Source organism: Onychomys torridus, chromosome 8, assembly GCF_903995425.1.
Source record: "Onychomys torridus chromosome 8, mOncTor1.1, whole genome shotgun sequence".
NCBI classification, from domain to species: domain Eukaryota; kingdom Metazoa; phylum Chordata; class Mammalia; order Rodentia; family Cricetidae; genus Onychomys; species Onychomys torridus.
Window position 1 is genome coordinate 95,414,654 of NC_050450.1, and position 26,581 is coordinate 95,441,234.

General features: G+C 46.5%; 1 protein-coding gene across 2 annotated transcripts in view; it reads right to left on the minus strand.

Moving 5' to 3' along the window:
• Window positions 1–21,118, minus strand: part of Pitpnc1 (phosphatidylinositol transfer protein cytoplasmic 1) — a 257,679-nt gene extending 236,561 nt beyond the window's left edge. The window contains exon 1 of one of the 2 annotated variants that reach the window (XM_036196376.1): window positions 20,215–21,117. In XM_036196376.1, coding sequence (XP_036052269.1) covers window positions 20,215–20,262 — 48 coding nt within the window. In that variant the 5' untranslated portion in view covers window positions 20,263–21,117. Of the gene's footprint in view, window positions 1–20,214 lie in introns of both variants that reach the window. The other variant, XM_036196377.1, reaches the window with a different exon arrangement.
• Between the last annotated feature and the right edge of the window lie 5,463 nt (window positions 21,119–26,581).

The following is a 26,581-nucleotide window of genomic DNA, read 5'->3' on the forward strand; positions in this document are numbered from 1 at the left end:
TTTTTTAAAATTTAATTAAAAAAATAAAGGTTAATGAAAGTGGCTGTGATGCCTGTAATCCCAGTGCTCAGGAGGCTGAGGCAGAATTTAATGTCAACCTGGGCTACAGAGGAAGTTCAACGCTAACCTGAGCTACATATAGAGATCTTATCTCACATGCCCTCAAAAATATTAAATATAAATGATTCTGACAGAATCGACACTGAGAGGGAGGGGTGGGTGAGAGAGAAGGAGGGAGGGGAGAGACAGAAACCCCAGGAGGAGTGTGAACAACTCTGTAAATAATGGCTAATTTTAACATACTCGCCCATCTCAGAAGTGATATTCTTGAGAAGCCAAAAGGGGATTATTCCATTTAGACAACTAATAGCCTAATTATTACTTTTTTTAAACAGGAAAAGCAACTACCAAGCTCCTTTTCAGCCAGATCTTGGCAAGAAAACACATCTAAGTGCAATCATATCTATAGGCTGTAAGTCATCCTGTCTGTCCAAAACCGTAATTACACTTGGCTATGCCCAAATTTCCATCATACATAGTCCAAAAGAGGTGAACAAAAGTTTTTTGTTTTTTTTTTCCAAGACAGAGTTTCTGTGTAGCCTTGGCTGTCCTGGAAATTGTTCTGTAGAACAGGTTGGCCTCGAACTTACAGAGACCCACCTGCCTATGCCTCCCATGTGCTGGGTGGGACCCACCACCACCCCCCCCCAGCTACTTACAATAATTTTTTTTTTTTTTTTTTAAGAAAAAAGCACAGGGAAAACTGAAAAAGAATTTGTCCCATCTTCAATAGACTGGGGTCAAGTCTCCAGCTTGCAAGGTATAAAGTCATGCCCTAGTAACCAAATGCAGCTCAAGACACCAAGTTTTCTGCACATGGGAGGGTTAGATAACCACACTTCTTTATCTCTCAACCCTGGTCATTAAGCAAAAGAGCTATTTTCACAGAATTTTTTGAGTACTGAGCAAGCCACGCTCAGCAACCACAGGATTGTGAAAGAAGGTGATGCATTTGTGCGGACTCAGCAAAATGTTCCCGAGAGAGACTTATGTCACCAGAACATCAACCCCAGCAAATTACACAGCCAGAAGACATGTCCCTTCTGGCAAACCTTGTCTTCAGGAAAACCACCTGTCCAACCATAGAATGACGGCAGCTAGGGGCTGGAGGAAGGAGGAGCTGTGTGTGATACATGGCTGTTGTCCTAACTACTTGAGAGGCTAAGGTACTCATAAGCACAGGAGCTCCAGACCAGCCTGAGCTGGATATGGCGGTGTACACCTTTAGTCCCAGAAAGCAAAAGCAGGCAGATCTCAGGGAACTTGAGGTCGGTTTGGTATACATAGCAAATTCCAGGCCAGGCAGGGTGCGCATAGACATTATCTTTAAGACAAAACAAGCCAGGCGGTGGTGGCACACAGCTTTGATCCCAGCACTTAGGAGGCAAAGACAAGTGGATCTCTGTGAGTTCGAGGCTAGCCTGGGCTACAGAGTGAGATCCAGGAAAGGCTCCAAAGCTACACAGAGAAACCCTGTCTCAAAAAAAAAAAAAAAAAAAAAGACAAAACAAAACCAGCCTAAATAACAAAGTGAGACCCTGTCTCACAAAATGAGAGGAGGAAGAGGAAGAGAAGGGTTGGCAAGATGTCTGGGCAACTTGCTAAGTAAAGGCCCCGCCACTAAGCATGACAACCTGAATTCAATCCCAGAGACCCACATGGTAGGACAGAACCAACTCTTGCAAGTTGACCTTTGACCCCCCATACACAGACACATGATAAAGTAATTAAAGCAAAATGTAATAATATCTTGCCGGGCGGTGGTGGCTCAAGCATTTAATCCCAGCACTCAGGAGGCAGAGGCAAGTGGATCTCTGTGAGTTCGAGGCCAGCCTGGGCTACCAAGTGAGTTCCAGGAAAGGCACAAAGCAAGCTGAATTTGGCCCCCATAAAAAGCCGAGCATGGTGGCATGTGCTGAGAACCCCAGGGCTGGGGAAGTGGACCCAAGCAGACCTAAGGCGCATGTTGCCAGCCAGCCTGGCCTAAGTAGTGAGCTCCAGGTCCCAGTGAGAGAGCTTGTCCCAAAAATAAGGCTGCAGCTGGAGATATGGCTCAGCATTTGCTGCTCTTTCAGAAGACCTGGGTTTGGTTCCCAGCACCAGCATGGTGGCTTGCAACACCCCCACCCCACCTCTTAACTCCAATTCCAGGGGGATCTGACTCCTTCTTCTGGCCTCTTTGGGCACTGCACAGGTGAGGCACATACACACAAACAGTCATACACATGAAGTAAAAATAAATCTTTTAAAAACAAGGCTTCAGGGCTGGAGAGATGGCTCAGCGGTTAAGAGCACTGGTTGCTCTTCCAGAGGAGCCAGGTTCAAGTCCCAGCACCCACATGGCAGCCCACAGCTGTCTGTACCTCCAGTTCCAGGGCTCTGACACCCTCATACAGAGCACTTGCAGGCAAACCATCAATAACATATAAATTGTTTAAAAACAAAAACAAGGCTTCAGGGCCTCTACAGAAGCGCAAACTCAAGTGCATGTTTACACACTCTCTTGCACACATAAACATGCACAGAAACACAAAAAGAATACTGATTAAAAAGTAACTTTAAGAAGTGTGTAAATGCAGGGCAGTGGGTATTCTTAGTGGCAAAGCACTTGTACCTGAAACTCTCAGTTCCATCCCTGGCATGGTGGGGGTCAGGTAGGGGGGTTCAAATGCAATACAAATCCACAGCAGGGGGAATCCAGAAATTCACCGAGCTGGGAAAGTTACTCAGTGGCATAGAGCTTGCCCAGCACATGCAAGGCCCTGGATTTCCCCTTCAGCACCAAGGCAGAATGGCGGAGATATTTATCCAGAGCTTTACATACCACACATTTATCCCATAGTGGGAGTTAAGAGACCCAGGAAGGTTGGCACACAGAGAAACCCTGTCTTGAAAACCAAAAAAAAAAAAAAAAATCTAATGAGGGGCTCAAGATGTAGCACAATGAGATGCACAAATCTGGATTCAATCCACAGCATTACCAAAATAATAATATTAATAATAATTATAATCATACTGATGATGGCTGGGAAAGAAATAATCAAGTTTTCTCTGATGGAACATCACTGGCTATATCATCCATGCTCCAGGGCAGGCCCCATGCCTGGGAGTCCTTGACCTACACAAAACAGACTCCATATTTTGTTTTGTATTGGTATGTTTTATCTTACTAGTTTTTTGTTTGTTTTGATTTTCTTTTTTCTTTTTTATATTTAAAAGATAGAGGGGAAAAAAACTTAAAAATTGGGTGGGTAGGGAGATGAGGAAGATCTGGGAGGAACTGGGGTAGGGGAGGAATGTGATCAATATATTGTATGAAAATATAAATAAAATAAATACAAATTAAAATAAAATAAAAATCCAGTGAGACGCAGGTGGTTGGCTAGTGAACCAAAGGTCCCATTTGTAGACATCATTAAGAATGACAAGAGGGAAATGTTACAATGTTCATGTATTAATAAGCCATCAGACTGACTTAAACTTTTTTTCTCCCGAGTTAAACATTTATAAAATTCTCAGAAAATAAGGTAACATTTTAATCATACTTCCTTACTGAGAAAAGGAGTCCAATTAATGTCTGTTTCTACCTTGTACAGGAATAAAAGCATTATCACTAATCAAATATTCTGTCTTCCACTTTAGAAGAACACTTGTCAGTACCAACTTCGCTTGTCTGAAATGCTTCAAAAATTCATGATATTCTTTTTAGTTTAGTGAAGTCTTTGGAAGCCAACGCACCTCTTTCCAGTTGAAGGACAACACAGCAGTTCCTCTGAATTAAAACAGGAGCACTTTAGCTGCCATCAGGAAAGCAAAGGTCACTCTAACTGGGGGCTGGAGAGATGGCTCCATGGTTAAGAATTTACTTCTCTTCCAGAAAAGCCAAGATAAATGTCTCTCGTTTTTAAGATGCTTACCTCAAGTATTTTGTTATAGTAGTACGTGATCGTTATCCACCAGTGTGAATGGTCTTCATGCCACCAAAAACAACGAAATCAGCCAAGAATGGTGGAACACACCTTCAATGAAAATAGTTAAGCATGGGGGTAGACAACTTTAATCCCTAACACTTTCGAGGCAGAAGCAGGTTTGAGGCCGGTCTGTAGTGCCTTCCAGATTAGCTAGCACTGGACAGGAATACCCTGTCTCGAATAAACAAAAACAAAGCTGAAAAAAAAAAAAAAGTCCTTAGATCCTTGAGAGAAATGCAAAACTGTGACTCTCTGTCGACACCACTGAAATAAATGTTATACCCAAAATGAACATTTGAGGTAGACAATCCTTAACAGAAAGTGCAAATGTCCCAGCTATGCGTCTGTGCGTCATTTGTACACATGCATGTGTGAAGATGTGTGTGAGCCCAGAGGAGGGTGTCAGGTGCTCTGCTCGCTCACTCCCCACTTCATTCACTCTGAGTCTCTCACTGAACCTGAAACTAGGCCGGCAGCCAGCAAGCCTAGGGTAAGGTCGGGAGTAGAGTGGTGGTGGGGGAATCCTCCTGTCTCCACTAGCCCTAATGCTGTGGATATCACTCTGTATAAATAAAATGCTGATTGGCCAGTAGCCAGGCAGGAAGTGTAGGCGGGACAAGCAAAGAAGAGCATTGTGGGAAGCAGAAGGCTGGAGTGAGATGCTGCCAGCCATGAGAAGCAACATGTAAAGACACCGGTAAGCCACAAGCCATGTGGCAAAGTATAGATTAATAGAATTGGGTTAATTTAAGATAAAAGAAGTAGATAACAAGAAGCCTGCCACGGCCATACAGTTTGTAAGCAATATAAGTTTCTGTGTGTTTACTTGGTTGGGTCTGAGTGTCTATGGGCCTGGCAGGTGAGAGAGATTTGTCCTGACTGTGGGCCAGGCAGGAAAACTCCAACTACACCCCTAATACTGCACACAGTGGTAAGCCCAGCTTTTTTGTTTGTTTGTTTTGAGACAGGGTCTTTCTACGTAGTCCTGGCTGTTCTAGAATGGGATACATAAACCAGGCTGGCCTCGAACTCAGAGACTACCTGCTCAACACAAGTTTAAGATTTTGTTTTATTGCTATTTCTTAATGTGGATGAACATGGTGGGTATTCACTCTACCACGGGGCAACAGTCTCTCAAAGTAATCATTTTCAAGTTAAATGATTTTATTCAGGCCTTGAGAGATGGCTCAGCAGTTAAGAGCACTTGCTATTCTTGCAAAGGACTGTAGGTAGTTCAGTTCCCAAGACCCACACGTTGGTGGCTCCCAACTCCAGCTCCAGAGACTCCAACACCCTCGTTTGGCCTCTGCAAGCACCCATATTCATGCGCATATATCCACACATTGACACTTATACTTATATGTAAATAAATAACAAATCAAGTCCTTATTTTAAAAAAGTATTTTATTCTGGCTGGGCAGTGGTGGCACACACCTTTAATCCTAGCACTCGGGAGGCAGAGGCAGGAGGATCTCTGTGAGTTTGAGGCCAGCCTGGTCTGCATAATGTGATCCAGGACAGCCTGCCAGGACTACACAGAGAAACCCTGTCAAAAAAAGAAAGAAAGAAAGTAAGAAAGAAAGAAAGAAAGAAAGGAAGGAAGGAAGGAAGGAAGGAAGGAAGGAAGAAAGAAAGAGGAAGGAAGAAAGGAAGAGAGAAAGAGAGAAAGAGATGTAGATGTAACCGTCTTGTTAAAGAAGAAACGCCAATCACAGAGTTAAAAGCCAAAAGGTCATAGCTGAGAGCTGAAAATCTTGCCCTTCACTGCTGCTCTGTCTTTCCTCTCCGCAAGCGCCTACTTCCTGTGTCCTGTCTTTTTATTGACTTTCTGTTCTGCCTTCTCATTGGTTGTAAACCCAGCCACATGACCTCCTCATCACTGCCTGTCTGTACAGACCTCCAGGTCTTCTATAGTTGGTATTGAGATTAAAGGCGTGTGTTGCCATGCTGCCTGTATCCTTGAACACACAGAGATCCACCTAGCTCTGCCTCCCAAGTGCTGGGATTAAAGGCATGCACCACCACTGCCCAACTTCTGCTCTGGCTTGCTCTGACCAACTTTATTAATATACAAATAAATCACATTTCAAAACAAATAAAATGTCACTATAGGCAGGGAGGGAGGGAAGAAAGGTAGGTCAAGGCTGGGACTCAGTGGTAGAGTGGTTGCCTAGCACGCAAGTTGCCTGGGCTCCACCTGGAGTGGAGAAGCACAAGCCGGAGACGTTGATGAGCAGCATCTCCGGGCTTGCAAACATGAAGCTCTGAACGGCATTTTGACATCTCTGAGACCTCAGACCTTCCAATCTGCTTCCTCTCAGGTGAACAGTTGAAAGTTTTCAGAGGCCCAGCGTGGCTTGTCTGTTCCCAGCGTTATTTTCAGACACTAATTTTGAGCTAGTCACAGGTGCTCCTGAGCTCACGTCCCCATCGATGATGCCTCTAAAAGCCAGAGGTTTCTGCTGCCATTAAAAGGAATAATTTCCAGGAGCGTAGGGGTGGTTCTCTTTTTAGATCACAAATGACAAAAGTTCTTTTCAAAGACGAATATGATTCATTATTAAAGTTGTACAGAAGAAGTCGCTCAGCTTAACGTTTATGTTAAGTGGCTCTCCCACCCCTTTTGGGGACCAAATCTTGCCATGTAGTCCTGTCTGGCCTTGAAAAATCAATCAAAACCTTTTTTGTTGTTGTTTGGTTTTTGGCGGTGGCGATGCTGGGGATCTGACCCAGGGCCCTGAGGACAGTTACAGATCCAACTTTAATATTCATAGTTTCAAACGGAGTCTCCTGTGCTGCCCCCGTGGAGCATCTGGGGCTACCTAGCTTACAAACACACAGACAAAACTACTGCCCGGTGGGTGACAGAGACTCAGGGAAAGTGACTGCTGAGGGCTCACCTGTAAATGGGAAAGCAGGGGGAGGGTAAAGGTTGCTGGGGGGAGGGGAGTCACAGCTCTCTGTGGTGTAGCCACTGGTAAGTTGCCCTTGTTCAAGTAAATAAGCCCCCATCCCTGTTCCTGCAGGCCCAATTGAACAGTGGACCACAGGAGGGAAGAAAGAAGACATGGAAGTCTGGAAGGGGCTTGTTGAGGAGAAGAGGCTGATGGGAAGGAGAGGGAGAGAATGATAGAGCGTGGAGCAAGATCAAAAGACGTCACATGTGGGTTTAGAATTGTGGAAGGAAAAACAACTAAATAAGTAAACTACAGCCAAGCCACACCCCACCAAGCCCTTGAGCCACAGGATGACTGGCTAGTTCCTCACTGTGAGCTGACAAAGCCAGGAGTCGGAGCTTACACAATTTATATGTCAGACAGGAAAATGGAGATGGTTGTGATAAAGAAGGCAGGTGTGCAGCGCTGGGCTTTCTAGGGACTGTGCAGTCCTGCACAAGCCTTTCCAGGAAGCTTGGGTACAAGAGTCGATAACGGGTTGTATTACGATCTATAAGCTGTCTGCGTAAGCCATACCAAGTCACAAACTCTTTGCCCAAGACAAGACATACAGAGACTTTGCCACCATCAGAATAAATTAACCACCAGGTGAGGGGTGCAAAGACTGAGGAGATCTTAGCACCAGGATAGCTGAGGCAGGAGGATTGCAATTTCACAGCCAGCCCAGAATACATAGCACAAAATCCAATCTTGAAGATTAAAAAAAAAAAAAAGGAAAGAAGGGAAAAAAGAGTAAGTGGGGCTGAGGGTGGACTCCATGGTAGAGTGCTCGCCCCAGCATAAAAGGTAGAGAAAGGAAAAGCCTGCTATAAATGAAACAGAGATGCCAGGAAATACAGAGTCCAGCAAATGAGACCCAGTGAAGGGCCTAGTATGGTGGCGTACGCCTTTAGTCCCAGCAATCAGGAGGCAGAGGCAGGAGGATCTCAATGAGTTCAAGGCCAGCCTGGGCTACTTAGTGAGCTCCCGGACAGCCAGGACTACACAGAGAAATCTTGTCTCGAAAAAATAAATAAAAACCCAGTAAAGGCTTAAACAATTAAGTTATAATAAAACCTAAATTAATAGTGATTTTCCACTCTTCAGGTGATTCATTCATTCCTCTTAAATAAGCATTAGGACAGGCGGTGGTGGCACACACCTTGGGAAGTACAAGCAGGCTGATCTCTGAGTTCAAGGCCAGCCTGGTATACAGAGAGAGTTACAGAATAGCCAAGACTACACAGAAAAAAACGTGGTTTTGGTTTGGTTTGGTTTGGTTTTTCCAAGACAGGTTTTCTCTGTGTAATAGCCCAAGCTGTACTGGAACTTGCTTTGTAGACCAGGATAGCTTTGAACTCATAGACATCTGCCTGCCTCTGCCTTCCACTGCCAATCAAAACACTGTCCTGAAAAACCAAAAGCAACCAAACCAAACCAAACAAACAAACAAAAAACATGAAGATTAATTAGGTTTTTTTTTCCCCAGTGCAAAAATACACAGACATGGAAACTTCAAGATGAGGCCTTCATATAACTAGTATAATCAGACCAGAATGGGAAGGGTGTCTGTGTGAGTGAGTATATTTGTGAGTGTGTACATCTGTGTATGTGTCTCTGTGTGCAGTGTGTAAATGTGCATGTGTGTGTGTTTCTCTGTGTCTGTTGATATGTATCTGTGTCTGTTTATAAACATGTGTGTGGTGATATATTGTGTACTCTAATAAAATTGACCTGAAGATCAGAGGACAGAACAAGCCACTAGATTAAACACAGAGCCAGCCCCTTTCAGCTAGAGGTCTTTGGGCTAGAAAGGCTCTTTCAGGCTGAGGAATTGGTGAGGTAAGAGGTGGTGGCTTGATCTGCTTCTCTGATCTTTCAGCTTTCATTCCAATATCTGGTTCCAGGTTTTTATTAAAGGACCTTTAGCAATTCATGCTACATATGTGAATGTGTGTGTGTGTGTGTGTGTGTGTGTGGTGTGTGTGTGTGTGTGTGTGTGTGTGTGTGTGTGTGTGTGTGAGAGAGAGAGAGAGAGAGAGAATGAGAATGAATTTGGGGCCAGGGAGCAATCTTTGGAGATTAGCCATTTAGATTAAGTGCTCGAATAACATTATTATAGGGTGTCATCAAATTACATTTGTTTGGCCACTCTTACTTGGGATGATTCAGTCTAAGAAAGAAACACCACCCTAGGATAGAACACTGAGGGATTTAAAGGAGCCAGTGATGTTTCTGTGCTTGGGAACGACTGGAGTGCAGCACTTATGCTTCAGCAGAACTTAAGAGGAGGAAAGACAAACACAGGGCTGAGGAGATGGCACAGTGGGTACAAGCGAGTGCTTCCTGATCGAGCTTGAGGCTGTAAGTTCTTATCTCTAGCACCCATCTAAAGAGCTAGCAGCCGCTGGCGCATGGGCCTGTGACCTCAGAACTATGTGTGGAAATAGAGGTCACTGGGGTTTGCTGGCTTGCAGATTAGTTCCAAATTGAGGGAGAGACTCTGTCTCAAGGGATAAAGTAGAGAGTGATAAAGGACACTAATGTCCTTCTCTGGCCTCCGTGTACGTGTACACACACACACACACACACACACACACACACACACACACACACCTGGGCAAGAGGATCGTTGAGTTCAAGGCCAGTCTAGGGAAATCCTAACTCAGAATAAGTAAATAAATAATAAAAAATTAAGAGAAGTGGAGTGAGTCATGAGATAATCTGATGGTCTGAGAACTTCCGTTGGCTGCACGTTTACATACAGGACTTGATTTCCATGCCGTCTAAGAGCAAGCTTTCCGTCGATGTGCTGGGAAATGAGAAAGTGGGTCACTTTAAGACTCGCTGTTAAAGTCTTGGTGAGCTCCATCTTGAGTATTTCTAAGTCAACAAACAGTACTGAAAGATGCTGTTCACGCATGCAGCCAGGAAGTGGTGGGTGACCCCAGATTCCTTCCTTTGTCATCATTTATAAAGCCAGAGGCCAAGACAGAATGTCCTGGGCTTCTACCCCCAGCCCCAGCTACAAGCATTCTGAGTGATGTGCCCAGCCTGGGGGGGGGGGATTAAGGGGGGTGAGGGGGGTGGGGATGGAGGTGTTCTACCATCTAGACAGAAGTGACTTTGACACAGTTTAAATGGCCAACTCACAGACATTACCACCACCAAGAAGAACTGGCTCTCTGTGTGAATATAACTCCTGAGCAGGGATGCTGGGTTTACTCTGCCTGGGAATCTCTGCAAAGGAGCCATAGCAAGGAAGGTCCCTCTGAGGGGTTCTTTCTTTCTCCCCTCACAGTGGCCTCTATCCCCTGTGAGGAGTTGACAGGGTGGTCCTGGTAAATTAAGGCTGCAAGTGCAGTATCCCCCAGCCCTGAAGCTGGCCCTGGGTCCACTTTTCAGCAATAAATGTGTCTCCTTCCCTAGTTCTGACCTACAGCACAGCCATTTGGTTCAAATCTGGCACACACATGCTTTCCCCCCAATACTGTCTCAGAAGACGACATGACTTTCTGGAGCGCTGTCTAGACCCAAAACAGCTACAGGCATTTTCTTGAAGTCAGGGACCCACAACTTCCAAGTCCCTCATAATTTCCAACTCAGACCTTCCTGCTGGTGGAGTTACCCGAGGCTGGTGCTCAAACAACTCTATGCACCTCTTTATCTTTTACGTGTGTGTGTGTGTGTGTGTGTGTGTGTGTGTGTGTGTGTGTGTGTGTGTGTGTGTGTATTAGTGTGCGAATGTTGATGCACACCTGCCACACTGTAAATATTCAGTTCTGAGGATAATCCCAGGGTAAACCTCACCATCCACCTTGTTTGAGACAGGGAACTTCAGCTGCTTTTCAGATGAGCTGGCCCGAAAGCTTCCAGAAAGTCTCCTGGCTGCCTCCAGACACTTTGGTTTTGTTTGCAGGTTTTATGAGGGTGCTTGAGATAGATTCAAACTCAGGTCCTGACACTTGGGTGACAAGTGCTTCTGCCCACCGAGACCCTCTCTTGGACTACATTTGAAAAGCTTTACCGGTTTTTACTTCACACAGCAATCCTCTTCTGTCCCTGGTGCAGGATCCTACTCATGGAGGCAAGTTCTTAGCTGTTAAGCCACATCCCCAGCCCAAAATCATTGATTCCAAAACGGTAATGAACTTCTCCAGTGTCCTCGGTTCCCTGAGTGCACTAAAGGCAGTGATGGTCTCTGCCTCACTTGCAGCACTGTCCCCAAGCACCAGGCACCCAGCAGGAGGCCAAAAATGTATCTGTGAAATGAATAGTTTCATTATGGCTCAAACACCAACCTGCAACTTTTCATAGCCATAAATTTTCCAAATCCAACACACAGCTCCTTCTCTCCTCCAATGCAGACAGACTCTCAGTCCTGCTCACCGCCCCAAGCTTGGCAGAATGGCCACGCCCTGTCTATATTTGATCCTCTGCCCTTGAACATGGCGGGCCTGGGCCAACCAGTAGGTTCTTTTGCAATAAGAGTCCCAGAAATCAGTGATAACAAAGTGAAGAGATTAAAACTGGCAGCAGACACTCTCCGTTGGCTTTGAAGGAACCAAGTGCCATATCATAAAAAGGGTGACATGGCAGGAAATGGACAGTGGCCTCTAGAAGCCAGTCTTTAATTGACAGCCAGGCAGAAGTAGGAGCCTTAGTTCTCAGCTGCAAGGAACTTAATTTTGTCACGAGCCTTCCAGAAAGAAGGGAGGAGACAAGAGGGCTTAGAGATGTCATCCCCAGAGACCCTGAGCAGAGGATCTATCAGGCCACACCCTGACTTGTAATTTACAGAATCTGGGAAACCATAAATGGCCACTGTGTTTTAACATTTTTACTTTGTGTGTGCATGCTCAAAGTGCAGGTATGTGTGCATGCTTATATACATACTGTGGTGTACCTGAACTCGGTCATCAGTCTTGGTAACAACTGTCTTTATCTGACCCTTCATCATCTGATCAACCCAGTTGTTACCTTAAGCTACAGAGTTTCTGATAATTCTTTTTTACTTTTTTTTTTTGGGGGGGGGGTGTCTCAGGGTGGAGTGTGGTTTCGGGAGAAGGTCTCACAATACAGCTCTGGTTATCTTAGAACTCACTATATAGACCAGGCTGACCTCAAACTCACTGATCTGCCTGCCTCTGCCAGTCCTGGGATCAAAGGGTGTGCCACTGCACCCAGCTTTTTTTACTTTTGAAGATTTATTTTGCCCTAGTGGTAGCACACATCTTTAATCCCAACAGAGGGATTGAGAGGCAGAGAGAGGTGGATCTCTGTAACTTAGAAGCCAGCCTAGTCTACAGAGTGATCCAAGGCTATACAGAGAACCATCCTGTCTCAAATGTTGCTTGGTGCTGTTTGCTTTGGTTTTGGTTTTCTTCTTAGGTATGTGTCTGTGTGAGTGCACGGGATGTGTGGACTCAGAGAACAGAAGCAGGCTCCAATCTCCTGTGGCTGGCATCTCAAACATCAGTGCATTTCCTCCACCCTATGTGGGTGCTGGAAACAGAACCTCAGTCCTTTGCAAGAACAGCAAACACTCAACCTCTGCGCCATCTTTCCAGCCTCAACCTTCTTTTAATATATTTTGCATATTAGACAAGTACTTTACCAACCACACTGTATCCCCAGCCTGAGAGGGCTGTCTTAGATGGGGTGCTCAGGAAACAAAGGCCTGACAAGGACTTAGTTGGTTGAGGGCCCATTCCAAGGCTCAGTTCTATTGTATTCTACTTAAACAGTGAGCCGTGGAGGTGGGCCATGCTGACGCCCTATTTGTGAGAGGTATATGTCCCATAAATTAAAATTTTTTTGAAATAACTTTCTCCTTTCCAGGTGACGAGTGTTGCAGTTTATAATATGTATGACACACTTGAGCCTCGTCTGTCTAATAGCCTTCCTAATCCCCCCCCAAAAAAATTCTCCACTGGGAATCCCACAAAATTCCCAATTTCCAGGAGGAGGCCTGGGGATGTAATCTAGAATTTTCCTTTCATCTCTCACGGGGCAGAATCTGTCACACCCACAGCCTTCCTGACTCCTTGCTATCTATTAGGTAAGGTCCAGAACTCAGCCTTTTTACCCCAAAATGGGGCTAGAAATGTTTTCTACTTTTCAAAAAGGTTTTCAGAGTTGCCTAAACTATCCAAACCTCTAGCCAATAGAAAACAGGAAAACATCCCAGCCTGCCAGTCAGGGAACCTGGCCCTCACTCTCATCCAACAGTCTGGATGTACTTTTCCAATGATTACTGCTATTGCAAAACACACTGCCAGGTGTGGTGGCACATACATTAATCTCAGCACACAGGAAGGGGGATGGATCTCTGTGAGTTCAAGGCCAGCCTGATCTACATAGTGAGCTACAAGCCAGCTAAGGTTACATAGTAAGACCTTATATCAAAACTAAACAAACAAAATGTTGATGGCTTGATACTATGTACACACACACACACACACACACACACACACACACACACACACAAAGCATTTTTCTGTTCCCTGGAAATAATAGTCTTTCTGAAGTAAGTTCCACTCACTAACCTTTGATTGTCAATTAATACAATTTGATGCAGAGTTTCTGAGACTACTTCTTACAACCTTAGGGGTGGGGCTGGAGAGATACTCAGAAGTGAAGAGACCCCACCTTTGGATCTCAGCACCCACATGATGGCTCACAACCACCTATAACACTAGTTCCAGGGATCCAACCCCCTCTTCTGGCCTCCATGGTCACTGCATTCATGTGTTGGACATACACACAGGCAGGAAAATAATCATACAAATAAAATGAAAATAAATTGGTTTTTTTAAGGAAAAAAAAAAAAAAAAGAACCTTAGGGCTGAGGGCAGAGTACCTGCCTAGCATACCCAAGACCCTGGGTTTGAGACCCTAACAACCATCTCCAACTACTAGCTTGCTTACTATCTCTCTATCAAATGTGACAGCCAATAACCAACCTACCACATTCAACTCCATTTGGTTAAGAATGGTATTCATTTTTATCTCTTCAAGGTCCAGAATCTGTTCCCAATGACAGGTGTCCCCTTAAATGACTGGGGAAGGTGCAGTGTCCCTTTCCGCATTAATTCAACTTCCTGGCCCTGCCGGTGGACCTGCATCTGTTCCTCGTCTCTTCCATTAGTAGTGAAAGCTTACACTTATCCATTAACCCTCCATGACACTCAGAGCGAGAGTCTAGAGCTCTGCATGATAGCAAGGTGGTTTCGGAAACACTGCCCACTGTCTGTGAATGACATTGGCAAGGGAAGCCACTTAGATCACTCGGAAATCAGACTTGTGGTCCTAGCCTGGGTCCTCTCAACGGGAACAGTCAGAAAACTTAAAAGATTAAGAGAGAGAGAGAGAGAGAGAGAGAGATGTGCTCCATCCTCTGAGGAGACTTTAGCCTTCGTAGTCAAGGGTATCACTTTGCACACCACACAAAGTAGATGACAGCATCAGCCTTAAAACCCTTTCCTTCAGAAGGTCTGCGGGGTGCTTGCAGAAGCACTGTCAGTTTCCAGTGAAGAGGGAAGAGGAGAGAGAGGAGCTGACCCGCACCCTGGCACCTCCATCTGCGCCCTTGGGGGTGGAGGCACACCCAGCTCCCAAGTCTGTTCTCAGAAACATCAGTAGGGGAGCTCTCCTGGGGCCGGAGGATCCTGGGTGGAGTGCTGCTGTCCACCGAGCAGAGCACAAAACGACATCCTGTGCGCAGGCTATCACCCCTTCCTTTTTCCTGCCTCTTTCCTTGATGAGGAGACGAGATGTTTCTGGTTTGCTTCATTTGCAGCAAATCCCTGCAGACCACAAATAAATCCCTACCTGCACACGCATTAATGTGAGGGCAGCCAGGATTTAAAAAAAAAAAGTTTTAAATACTTTATTGTTTTATTTTAAAAGCAAAAACTAAGATACCTACCTTACATCTTACATTCTCTTAGGATGGGCTTTGTCTCTAAGGGATACTTATCTTTTCCCCCCCCAAGATTGTGTGTGTGTGTGTGTGTGTGTGTGTGTGTGTGTGTGTGTGGCCTTGGCTGGCCTGGAACTAAATCTATAGACTAGGCTGGCCTTGAACTCACAGAGATCCGCCTGCCTCTGCCTCCAGAGTGCTGGGATTAAAGGCGTGTGCCCAGCAATTCTTATCTTTTTATTTGCTTATTTATTCATTTATTTATTTAGACAGAGTCTCACCAAGTAGTCCAGGCTGACCTTGAACTGTTTTTTTTTTTTTTAATGTGTATTGAGTTTTTTGCTGCATGTATGTATGCATACGACCGGTGTGTCTGGTGTCCTCGGAGGCTAGAGGAAGGCATTGGATCTCATGGTAGTGGAGTTATAGATGATTGTGAGAAACCATGTGGGTGCTGGGAATGAAATCTGACTCCTCCACAAAAGCAACAAGCTCTAACTGCTGAGCATCTCTTGGGTCCATGGCCTGGAACTCTTGATTCTCCAGGCTCAGTCTGCCTGTTACTAGGATTATAGACATGCACCATCACAATGAGGTAATGATTTTTGTTTGTTGTTTTTAGGTGCTAAGGACTTACCATAGCGCTTCATGAATGCCAAGCAAGCACTCTTCCGCCCTAGATGCACTTCCAGTAGGTTCTAAAAGGGACTATACTTCCGTTTCCCCTGGGTAGATACAAGGTCTGAGTCTCCAAGCTACCTTCAACTAGGGAAGGCGCCGTGTACATGTCATATAGCTACATGGGGCTTGGGGATAGCATACATTAGCAACAGAAATCAGAGAGAGAGAGAAAGCGCAGCCCTTATAACCTCCAATGAAAAACATTCGTACCAGAAATCAGCGGCCTTGTTCCAACCCCAATCCCACCTTAGCAATGAGACAGGCAACAGGATGAGCCCTCGATAGACCTGGGAAACAAAATGGCAGGGCTAGAAATCGCCACTAATACGTAGCACTTCCAAGCCTAAAATTCCAGAATCTAGATGATTCAGATGAAGACAGTTTCCTCATTACAGCAGCTGTCAGCCCCACCCCGACTCCAGTTCACAACTTCCCACCAGGCTTACGTTTAGTTCAAAGATGGCTGCATTTAACGCCGGTGAATTTTTTTGTTTGGTTCGTTTTTTGTCCTGGTTTTTTCTCATCCAATAGAGGTACTTTGCCACCATGCCTGACGACCTGAGCTCTATCCCCAGGACCCACTTGGTATAAGGAAAGAACCCACTCTTACAAGTTATCCTGACCTCCACGTGGCAAGCATACACATGCACAAATAAATAAATGTAATGTTTGTTTGATCATGGAGGGTTAGGGAGTTCTGTCAGTCATGTGGTGAAGTGCCAGTCAATCTCCACACCCTTAGTGGGGGAGGAGGGAGAGGAGGAGGAGGAAAAGGACAACATGGTGACTTGTTCGTAATCCCAAGACTGGGGAGGCAGATTGCTGGGGTTCACTGGCCAGTCAGCCTAGCTGACTTGGCAAGCGGTTCTAGGCCAGTGAAAGGGGCCTTATTATCTAGAAAAAAATAAAAGATGAGCTGAGGTCTAAGGAAGGACACCCAAGGTTGTCCTCTGGCTTCAACATGTATACCACCAGCACACACACAACCACAATGAATCCATGGAATCTTACCTCCTAAATTCCTTATTCTGAACCCCCCCCACCCGTGTGCGTGCGTGCGTGGTGTGTGTGTGTGTGTGTGTGTGTGTGTGTGTGTGTGTGTAAAACACTGGGGACAAGCCCAGGGTTTCAATCTTGCTAGGCCAGCTTTCTTCCACTGAAATACACATAAACACACCATTAACCCTGCCCTAGACTGGAGCTCAGCTTTGTTTTCACAGTCTCTCAGAGCTGTTCTCTTTCCTGGAACTGAGGAACATTTTATGTGTTAAAACAAGACTGGACCGCCAGTAGAAGTCAATACTATCTGTAACATTTCAACGGCCTCTGGTTTTTTATTTCGATGAGAGTGCTGACTTTATGTTTTCAAGAAATGATTTTCCTTTTCCTGGATTAAACACTGCAAAGAGCAGGGTAAGGAAAAACAAATAATGACATTACCAGCGTGTTCCTCCTCAATCTGCTATTAACTAGTGGTGCAGCCCAGAACAACAGCATTTAACCTTTTTTTGGGGGGGGGGGGGCAAGGACAGAGGCTCATCACCGACTTCAAACTTACTATACAGCTGAGGATGACTTTAAACTCTCTCCAGCCTCTTGCCTCTGCCTCCCAAGTGCTGGGGTTACTAGCCCTAGCCACTACACCTATACCTGGTAACCCCTAACTCCCCACCAGCAGCCTGAGGTCAAGTGAGGTCAGGGGATAAGGAAAGGAGACAAAGACCAGACACTGACTCTCCAAATCCCAGGCATTTGCTTTCCTTGGCAAAACCACAGCTAGTACGATTAATGAACAGCTGAAGTTAATCAGGAACAAGCCGCAGAAGGTCCACACAGGTTGCATCAAGTCCAAAGGAGCCAGAAGCTGAAGCAAGAGTTCAGTTACCAGAGTATTTCATTTGCAGTAAGCCATCTTCTGACACCAGCCAGACACTCAAGTTCCTCCGCAGTGCTGAGTGTGCAGGCCAGCAGGGCACCACCATGGGATGGTGGAGACTGGGGGTGCTCCCCAGTTTGGACTCCTAAGTGTCTGCCATCTGGCCAGCCAAGTCTACTTTCCTTACCAATCAAGTGATTTGGCTAATCTGAATTCTTTCTGTTTGAGACTTCCTATCTAAACTGCCCCCATTTACATCTCTGACAAAATAGAGAACAATTCCACAACGTGACCTCAGGCTAGGAATGTAGCTCAGAGGCAGGATGCCTGCCTGCCGACCCTGCTCAAGGTTGTGTGTAGATATAACCATCTTGTTAAATAAGAAACACAGAGCCAATTGCAGAGTTAAAAGCCAAGAGGTCAGAGCAGTAGCTGAGAGCTGAAAACCTTACCCTTCACTGCTGCTCTGTCTTTCCCCTCCACAAGAGAAAAAAAATAAAATAAAAGTTTAAGAAATCAAAATATGACCTCACAGAAACTGAATCATATTTACTTTAGTCTAAGTGAGTTACATGTGAAATGATGTATAATTATCCTACAGGTAGCCAAGCTTACTTGGCCAATTAATAAAGGGCATCCTAGCCAGGTGTGGCAGTGCATGCCTTTAATCCAGCACTTGAGAAGCTGAGTCAGGTGGATCTCTGAGTCTTGAGACCAGACTAATCTACAGAGGAACACTGTCTCAAGGAAGGAAGGAAGGAAGGGAGGAAGGAAGGAAGGAAGGAAGGAAGGGAGGGAGGGAAGGGAGGGAGGGAGGGAGGGAGGGAAGGAGGAAGGTAGGAAGGAAAGAAGGAAGAAAAGGCTATGCACGTATGCCACTCAATTGTAAACCATCAAATGTGGGGGAAAATGCTCTGCCCGAGTGCTTAAGAAAACACCAGAAGAATACCAACCAAGAAAAAGAGATGTATGTTAGCAGGAAAGAAAGTCTGGGTGGGATGCCATATACCTTTAATCCCAGCAGATACAGATCTCTGGGAGTTTGAGGCCAGTCTGGTCTAGACAGTGAGTTCCAAAAAAGAAGATTCTAGAACTGATTCTTTTCTTGACTATCTCTGACAGTCTTTGAACATTTCATGAAATATCATCATTGCCCGAGAACCCACACTCCAGAGTCATAGCAAGAGACTGAGTGGAAGCATGCATACACCTCCAAGTTGCCCTGGTCCTGTTCACCAGCTCCGGAGGTGGAAGACAGCCTGTCCACCCAGCACCAGCGACGGGGAGGATGTGTGTGTGTGTGTGTGTGTGTGTGTGTGTGTGTGTGTGTGTGTGTGTGTGTTCAATCCCATTCATTTGCCTCTCTTCATTCTCCACAAAGCTGTATGCTGCTTCTCCATTAATAAACCCATCTCAAAAGGCTGCCACTCCTGAAATGCATGCAAACTCCAAAGCTTGTTGATAAGGCTGGGGGCGGGGCACGGCTGAGCTCTCTCTCTCTTCGGCAGTCAGTATCGAGTGTCGTTTTGTAAACTTCAGGCTACTTTGATCTTGCCTTGGATTGTCCTAGGGTCTCACCTTAACACTGGCGCCAGACGCCAAAGGAAGATTGCTTCCCCCCTACTCCCTACCCCCCCCCTCCGCCGCCTCGGGGAGCCAGCCGTAGCCTGAGTAACACAAAAGCACAGAGCTCTTTCACAAAGTAGTGAGTGGATCACATGTCTGATAGATTAAATGCACCGGATTTAAATACAAATACGTTGTGGATCGCTGATTTCATTTGTTGCCACACCAACCCACACTGAGTCTGTTTCAAATTGCCTTGATTGGCTTCATGTTCTCGCTGTGAGTCCCTGGACAGACTCAAAGCATTTATGAAATATCCAAAAAGGTGGAGAGGAGAAAGGGGAACGAAAGGGAAGCCCGGGCCAGAGTGACCCTTACTGAGTCACCGTTTCCTGAATGGCGGAGCTCGCTATTGCGGGGGGGGGGGGGGATCGGAAGAATGCAAGCTGACCTGCGCGGAGGCCGAGCCCTTGAGCAGAGAGCCCCCCACCCGGTAGCCCGGACACCCAGAGCCTGGCCCAGCGTGCTGGAGCGCCCTCCTGTGGCCACGCCACAAGCCCCACCACTGGGGCTCTTCCTCCGACCACGCTCCCCGCCGTGGAAGGAAGGAGACACGCAGAAAGTTTCCGAGCCCGGCGGTCAGCAAAGGACAAGCCAGGTCCCGGAGGGAGCCTGGATGCTTCGGCTGGGCAGGAGCCAGCGCCCAGTCCCGGGGCGATAAGAAATCGGGGGTCTAGACGGATCTCTCCAGGCCTCCGACTTGCCCCCGGGCGAGACTTCGGTCTGCAGATCCCACCCGCGCGGGATTTGTCCCTGCAAGCCTACCTTGTAAAAGGGGCATGGGGCAGTAGGTACCACCACCGCTGCAAAGCATGCTTGGGCTCTTGTTGGACTCTCTCTGTGCATTTGCTTAATTGGAGGGAGGGGGCGCAGCAGCTCCCTGTGACGCATTGTGGTCCCAGTAATCTGATTCTAGATGTTCCTGAAGAGCCCACCTGGACTCCCCCACCTCACCCCCACGCCACCTTCCCCGCGTCGGGATGATGAGTGGAAACAGCGAATACCCTGCCTCCTCCCCTCCAGCCTCTAGGTTTGGGCGCCAGGGTAGCACCCGGATTTCCCAGCCGCACGCAGTGGACCCGCCGGCCGAGTGGTGGCGGCTGGAGACTAGGGGCGGGCGAGGCCCGGCGCGGTGCCTACCTCGTCCACGGTGAGCGGCATGCAGATTCGGTACTCCTTCAGCAGCATGGTCCTACGGGCCGCGGACTGCGGGGAAGAAGGGGGCGTCCCAACAGATGAGCAAGGTTGGCGCCCAGCGGAAGGCAAGGGCACTGGGAGCCGGCAAGCGAAGCAGCCCCGGCTGTGCGCTCAGCTCCTGGCTGCCTCCGGTCCGCCCCGGAGCATGTCAAGCTTCGAATCCCGGTGTCTGTGACTCCCCCGCCTCCTTCCTCGCGGAGATCAGCCCTCCCGGTATTGCAAAGTCAGGAGCTGAGGGAGGGAGACCCGCGGGAGACAGCTCCGATCGACAGCCCCGGGCTGGTAGGCGCGGCCACCAGATCAGGACATGCCCGGCAGCGGGCAAGAGAAAAGGGGGAAAGATTTACACAAATCCAAACAAATGCACAAAAGTCACCCTCTCGATCTTCGTCCGAAAGCAGAGCTGAACCTTGCGAGCCCCCTTTTCCTGCGACCCGTCTACCCTGGGCTAATGTCACCAGGAACACATTGCCGCGGGAGCCGGCGATGCTGACTTTCCAAACAAAGGCTCGCTGGTCTCCTCTCCCCGGGCGGTAAACAAGATTTCCTGCTCTTTTTTAGGGCTAGTCCCCGAGTCTCTCCAGAGCTCAGCTAGGAGAGAAAAGGGAAGCCGTGGCCGCCAGGGCTCTCCCCTGCTCTGGGCCCCGGGTGTCTCCAACCTCGGAGGGTGGCTGCCAGCGCCTTGCGCGCGTCCCCTCCCCCGAGTCCCTCGGCTCTGCGAGTGCCGTGCGTGCCCGTGAGTTTGCAGCTACCTCGCCGAGTCTGGAGAGACCGCGCGGAGCTGCAGTGTGCCTGGGGCCGGGAGGTGGGTGCGGGAGGAGCGAGCGCGACCAGGCTGACATCAGCAGCGGCCGCGGCGGGGAGGGTAGCCCCATCCGGCCAATGGGGAAATGGCAAAGAATGTGGAGGATTTAAACAAAACAGCATGTCTCTCCCTGTCTGCTGCCAGACGCCAGGGCTGTCCGGAACCCAGAGCAGCGAGCTCCGGGGAGGATCGCAAAGAGGGGCTATCCTGGACTCCTAAAACACTGAGATCTGTTTTCAAATGTACCCGGGGTGCCACAGGGCTCTCTGCTTAGTTGCTCTGGAAACGCTCTGTTTCCAAAGTGCACAAGTGTCTCTTGACTTTGGGGCGGGGGGGGGGGGGTCTTTACAAATGCCCATTGCGAACATTTTTCTCTCTGACAGGGTAACAAGGCCTGAGCAAGAGAAGTGAAGGTTTTGAGAATGTTCTCGAGACGGAATCATCCAGCAGTGTGGGTGAAAACAAAGTACACACACACACACACACACACACACACACACACACACAGCGAGAGAGAGAGAGAGAGAGAGAGAGAGAGAGAGAGAGAGAGAGAGAGAGAGAGACTGTCATCATCTGCTACCACCTCTTGCACCCAGGCTCTGCAATCCCACTGCAGGCTTCCCAGAGCAGAAAGAATGGGTTTTCGTGTCAGCACTCCTAAGTTCAAAAAGTCACAGTGAAATGTCAATAAAAATGCCTTGGGTGTTGGCATTTCATCCATATTAAACAGATCTCTCATTTTAACCACAAGAAGCACATTCTTTAGTTACTCAGGAAGCAGCATGTAACTGCTGAAGTCTGGTTTTCATTTGTCTGGTATTCATTTTTTTAAGCTTGTTTTTCTAAAAATGGAAAAAAAAAAAAAAGCTGCATCCGTTGCCCATAGGAGAATAATCTGTAAGCATCACTGGTTCTTGAATATATATACCTAGATATGCATATATGTATGTGTGCTCGTGAGATGTGGTGACCCACATCTACTCAAAGAGTAATTGGGCAATGTAGATTAGGCAGGCTTCAGTGATATAGTATTTTTTTAATTATAATCAATAAGTCACTAAGCAATGTAATAAGAATAGGCTGTGGCTAAAGTTGTCCAGATGGCCCAACGGAGTTTAGAGTTCAGGGAATGTGATCCAGACTGCTAGGAAAATGACACCCTAAGTCTAGTTTATATTTTGGTTAAAATATATATATTCTAGATAAATGCTTTCCAAAGTTGGCTCAGAAATACTTACAGCAGCTAATTAAAGCTAAACAAAATTCCTTGAGGTAGAGAATTTGTTTTTGTTTTTGTTTTTGTTTTCTTAGGATGAGGTTTCTCTGGGGAGTCCTGGCTGTTCCAGAACTCACTCTAAGCCAGGCTGGCTTCAGAACTCAGAGACCTACCTGCCTCTGTCTCCCAAGTGCTGGAATTAAAGGCGCGTGCCACCACTGCCCTTCGAGGTAGAGAATTTAAATCTGACACTGTAGTGTTGAAGAATAACACAATGGAAGCCTGTGAGACCAAAAACAAAAACAAAACCTCAAGCTATTTTCCTTTTCCTTCTTTCTTTCCCCTCTTAGTGGAGTGGCAGTTAATCACTTTTGAGGTGGCATATCCTACATAGATCCTCCCATGTATTTTAAAGTATCTCTAGACTGCTTATACTACCTAATGCAATGTACATAGTATGTAAATAGTTGTTATACTGCATTGTTCAGAGAATAAGGATGGGGGAAACATCTGCATGTGTTCAGTACAGTAGTGTTTTCTGTGTATTTCTGATTGGAGGTGGGATGGGGACAAATCAACAGGCAAGGAACCCCCAGGTATGGCTGGCTGACTATTCTCTCCTACCTCCTTCCTGTTGCAAGGTGACTTCCCAATGGATTCTAGCACCTTGAAAGCCTTTTGGTTATGGCAGAGGGGTCCAGGCTCTGAGGCTGTCTCTCTCATGTCAGTCTACTAGTATTTCCTAATCCTGATGGCTGCTGAAGACCTCCACTTTCATGCTTTGATCCTTCTGCTCATCCCATTGCTTTCTCAGAGAATCCTTCATGCCATCCCAGGCCTTGTGACATCATTTTTTTTTTTTTTTTGAGCTGAGGATCGAACCCAGGGCCTTGTGCCTGCTAGGCAAGCGCTCTACCACTGAGCTAAATCCCCAACCCATGACATCATTTTAAAGGCATGCATTGACTATCTGTGTGTAATGGAAAGCGATGCTGATGGCAATATGCTGAATTGGTTAGAACACAATACCAGAGGTGACTGTATTAACATAATACTACAAGAAACATATGGGGACATATGGACTAGACAGGAAATGAAGAAGAGAGGAAGAATATAAACAATCTGGGCAGGAATTAGGGCTGGCTAGTATTCATTACTATGGTTCTTGCTCTGGGGTTAGGAAGAGTTCATTCATAACTCATTTAGTTTAGGGGAGGAGAGTGCCATCTACTGTTCAAGGGTGATTGCTTGCAAATGTTTCAAGTCCTGCCTTCACCAGCAACTGCGGGACAAGAACTGTATCTTTTCTGTTTTTGTTTTTGTTTTTGTTTTTCGAGACAGGGTTTCTCTGTAGCCCTGGCTGTTCTGGAATTTGTTCTGTAGACCAGAATGGCCTTGAACACAGAGCTCCGGCTGCCTCTGCACCACCGTTCTCAGCCCTGCCTTTGTTTCTCTTAAGGGTAATGAAGGGTGACACTATCACAGTGGTGGTTGGTAAGAAGGTGCCATTAGTGATGGGAAATCTGCAATTCTCAGTCATCACATTTAAAAGTGAGTATAGGGCGCAGAGGAAGTAAAGACAGCACAGGTGTTGACTTGAGATGAACGATGATACTTCATTGTGAGAGTCACTGCAAGATATTTAACAGCACTCCTGTTTCACTTATTACATGAGCCAACCCTCCTCTATGCAGCATTTGGCTGTGTTGGGGTGGGGGTGATAGGGAATCAGTCAGATGCCAATGTTGAGCTGCTCCACGGTTCATTGAGCCTGACTTTCAGCTTGTCCAAATAGAACCGGCAGTGGGTGGAGCTGGGGCTGGGGTGTAGTTCAATAGAACACTCATGCTCAAAGCCCTGGGTTCTTCAGCTCTGCAATGGAAAGGAGAAAGGATTAAAGGAAGATCATTTTTATTTAAAAAAAAAAAAAAATAGGCCTAATGGGCTGGAGAGATGGCTCAGTGGTGAAGAGCATTTGCTGCTCTTCTAGAAGGTGCCAGTTCATGTCAGGATCCCTGCAGCCTAGTCTCGGATCAGCACATGAATGCCTGTCCAGTGGATCTTGTCAAGGGAGGCCAGACTGGTGGGGATGGTCTCCCACTTGGCAAGGACCAGTGGAGCAGCGCAGGAGAGGGCAGCGCAGGCCTTTGCTGAATGCATGCAGCCTGCAGGCTCTTTTCGACCTCGTTATATTGCTGATTCCTTTGACGGTTTTTAACTTCACTTCATCAATCACACATGCAACAGCTGTAATTTCCCCCAGAAATTCTGTTCTTTCTCGAATGTTTTCCCCTTAAAATCAGCAGGGAGCTAATGTTTCTCAAATTTCTTATCTGGAATTACTACAACTCCTAATCCTGGGAACTTTTCTGACTCAATTGAGGCAGTTAAAATTAACGGGTCTTGCTTTCATAATTGTCCTAAGGAAAAGGTAGACAGAACCAACCACCTTGTGGAGAAAGAGACCCAATGAATGGTAGTGGCAGGAAGTAATAGGTACATATGAGAAAACAACACTTGGAACATTTACCTTGTCTCAGTTCTGGAAGGGAGAGTAAGGCATGCATACACAGTATAGGGAGAAGCCTCAGGAATACACATAGTGCCAACTGTTTAGAGAAACTTCCCTGGACGCCAAGCATATAGAATCAATGGTAGGATCTGGTGTGCTCCAAGAGGAAAAAATACAATATAAAATATGGGATGGATAGACCCATCTTCACCACACACGGGAGCTTATATTGGTGGGAGAAGTACGGTGTAGTGAGACGGGGAAAGAATGCCTTACCAAAGTCTGCCTTCTGCAGAGAGACTGAGACATGGGACCCTCTTGTAGAGAGGGAACTCTACAAAAGCATATCTTGCAGACATGAAAGAATGGTCTAGGTTTGAATATTGTTGTCCTTAAAGCATTGTGCCCATGTCCATCACTTTTTAACTTTGTAACCACAGTAGCTGCCAGCTGACATAAGTGCTGTGACAGCGGGGTGTGTCTGGCTTGATACTTAGTTAAGCTGCAAAAAATGCTGAACTCTAGGTCTAGAATAAGGTTATACAGGGGGTGGGAAAGTGTATTTGGGGAAGTGCAAAGTGGAACAACTGGGGCTAATGATCACAATGTATTCCTTAAAATATAATTTATTTCTTAAAAGTAAAAAAATAGGAGCCAATAATAAAACTGTTCATGTAAGCCTCATAGAAAAAACTCTGTTGAAGTATAAATAAATACAGCTCGAGCTATTTGGAGCCACTTGAATGCAATCCACTTGGTAGTCAGATTTTTTCCATGCACCAACACCCCTTCCCTGTTTCAGGACCTGAACTCGAACTGAGGCTGGCCCCCAGCAAGTTCAATGCTCCCACATCAGGCAGCTCCCAACTGTCTGTATCTCCAGTTGCAGGGCATCTAACATGTTCTTCTGACCTCTGAGGACATACAAATACTCATGGAAAAGACACACATACATTCATTCATATATATATATATATACATAATAATAATTTTGTGTGTGTGTGTTTTTTTTTTCCAGACAGGGTTTCTCTGTGTAGCTTTGTGCCTTTCCTGGAACTCTCTTGGAGACCAGGCTTGCCTGGAACTCACAGAGATCCACCTGGCTCTGCCTCCCGAGTTCTGAGATTAAAGGCATGTGCCACCACCGCCCAGCCATAATAATAATTTTTTTAAAAAAATCTTCCTGGGAGTAATGGTGAACACCTTTAATCCCAGCACTTGGGAGGCAGAGGCTGGCGGATCTTTGTGAATTCGGGGCATAGTCTATATAGCAAGGTCCAGTTCAGCCAAAGCTACACGGTGAGACCCTGTCCCCAAAATAAATAAATAATGAAAAAAGAGGATAGCTCTGTTGTCATTGCTATTTTATTTTGTATTACCAAAGTAACCCAGGTGGTGGTGGCACATGCCTTTAATCCCAGAACTCGGGAGGCAGAGCCAGGTGGATCTCTGTGAGTTCAAGGCCAGCCTGGTTTACAGAGCAAGATCCAGGACAGACACCAAAACTACACAGAGAAACCCTGTGTGTGTATTGGGGGGGGGGGGGCAGGGGGAGGGAATTCCAACCAAAGTAACCCTTGATAAAGGTCCTTCTGCTTATTTTAACCTCACCCTTGATGATTTTTCCACTGTAAAGACACTGTTTTCTTTTTCTTTCCATGCCTTATTCTGTCCTCGAGCCCAGCTCATGCTCAGAAGGATGCATGAAGACCCGTCTCCTCAAACAGAGTATTTACATCTCTAATGTAGAATCCCTCTTACTGGTGTGTGTGGCTGC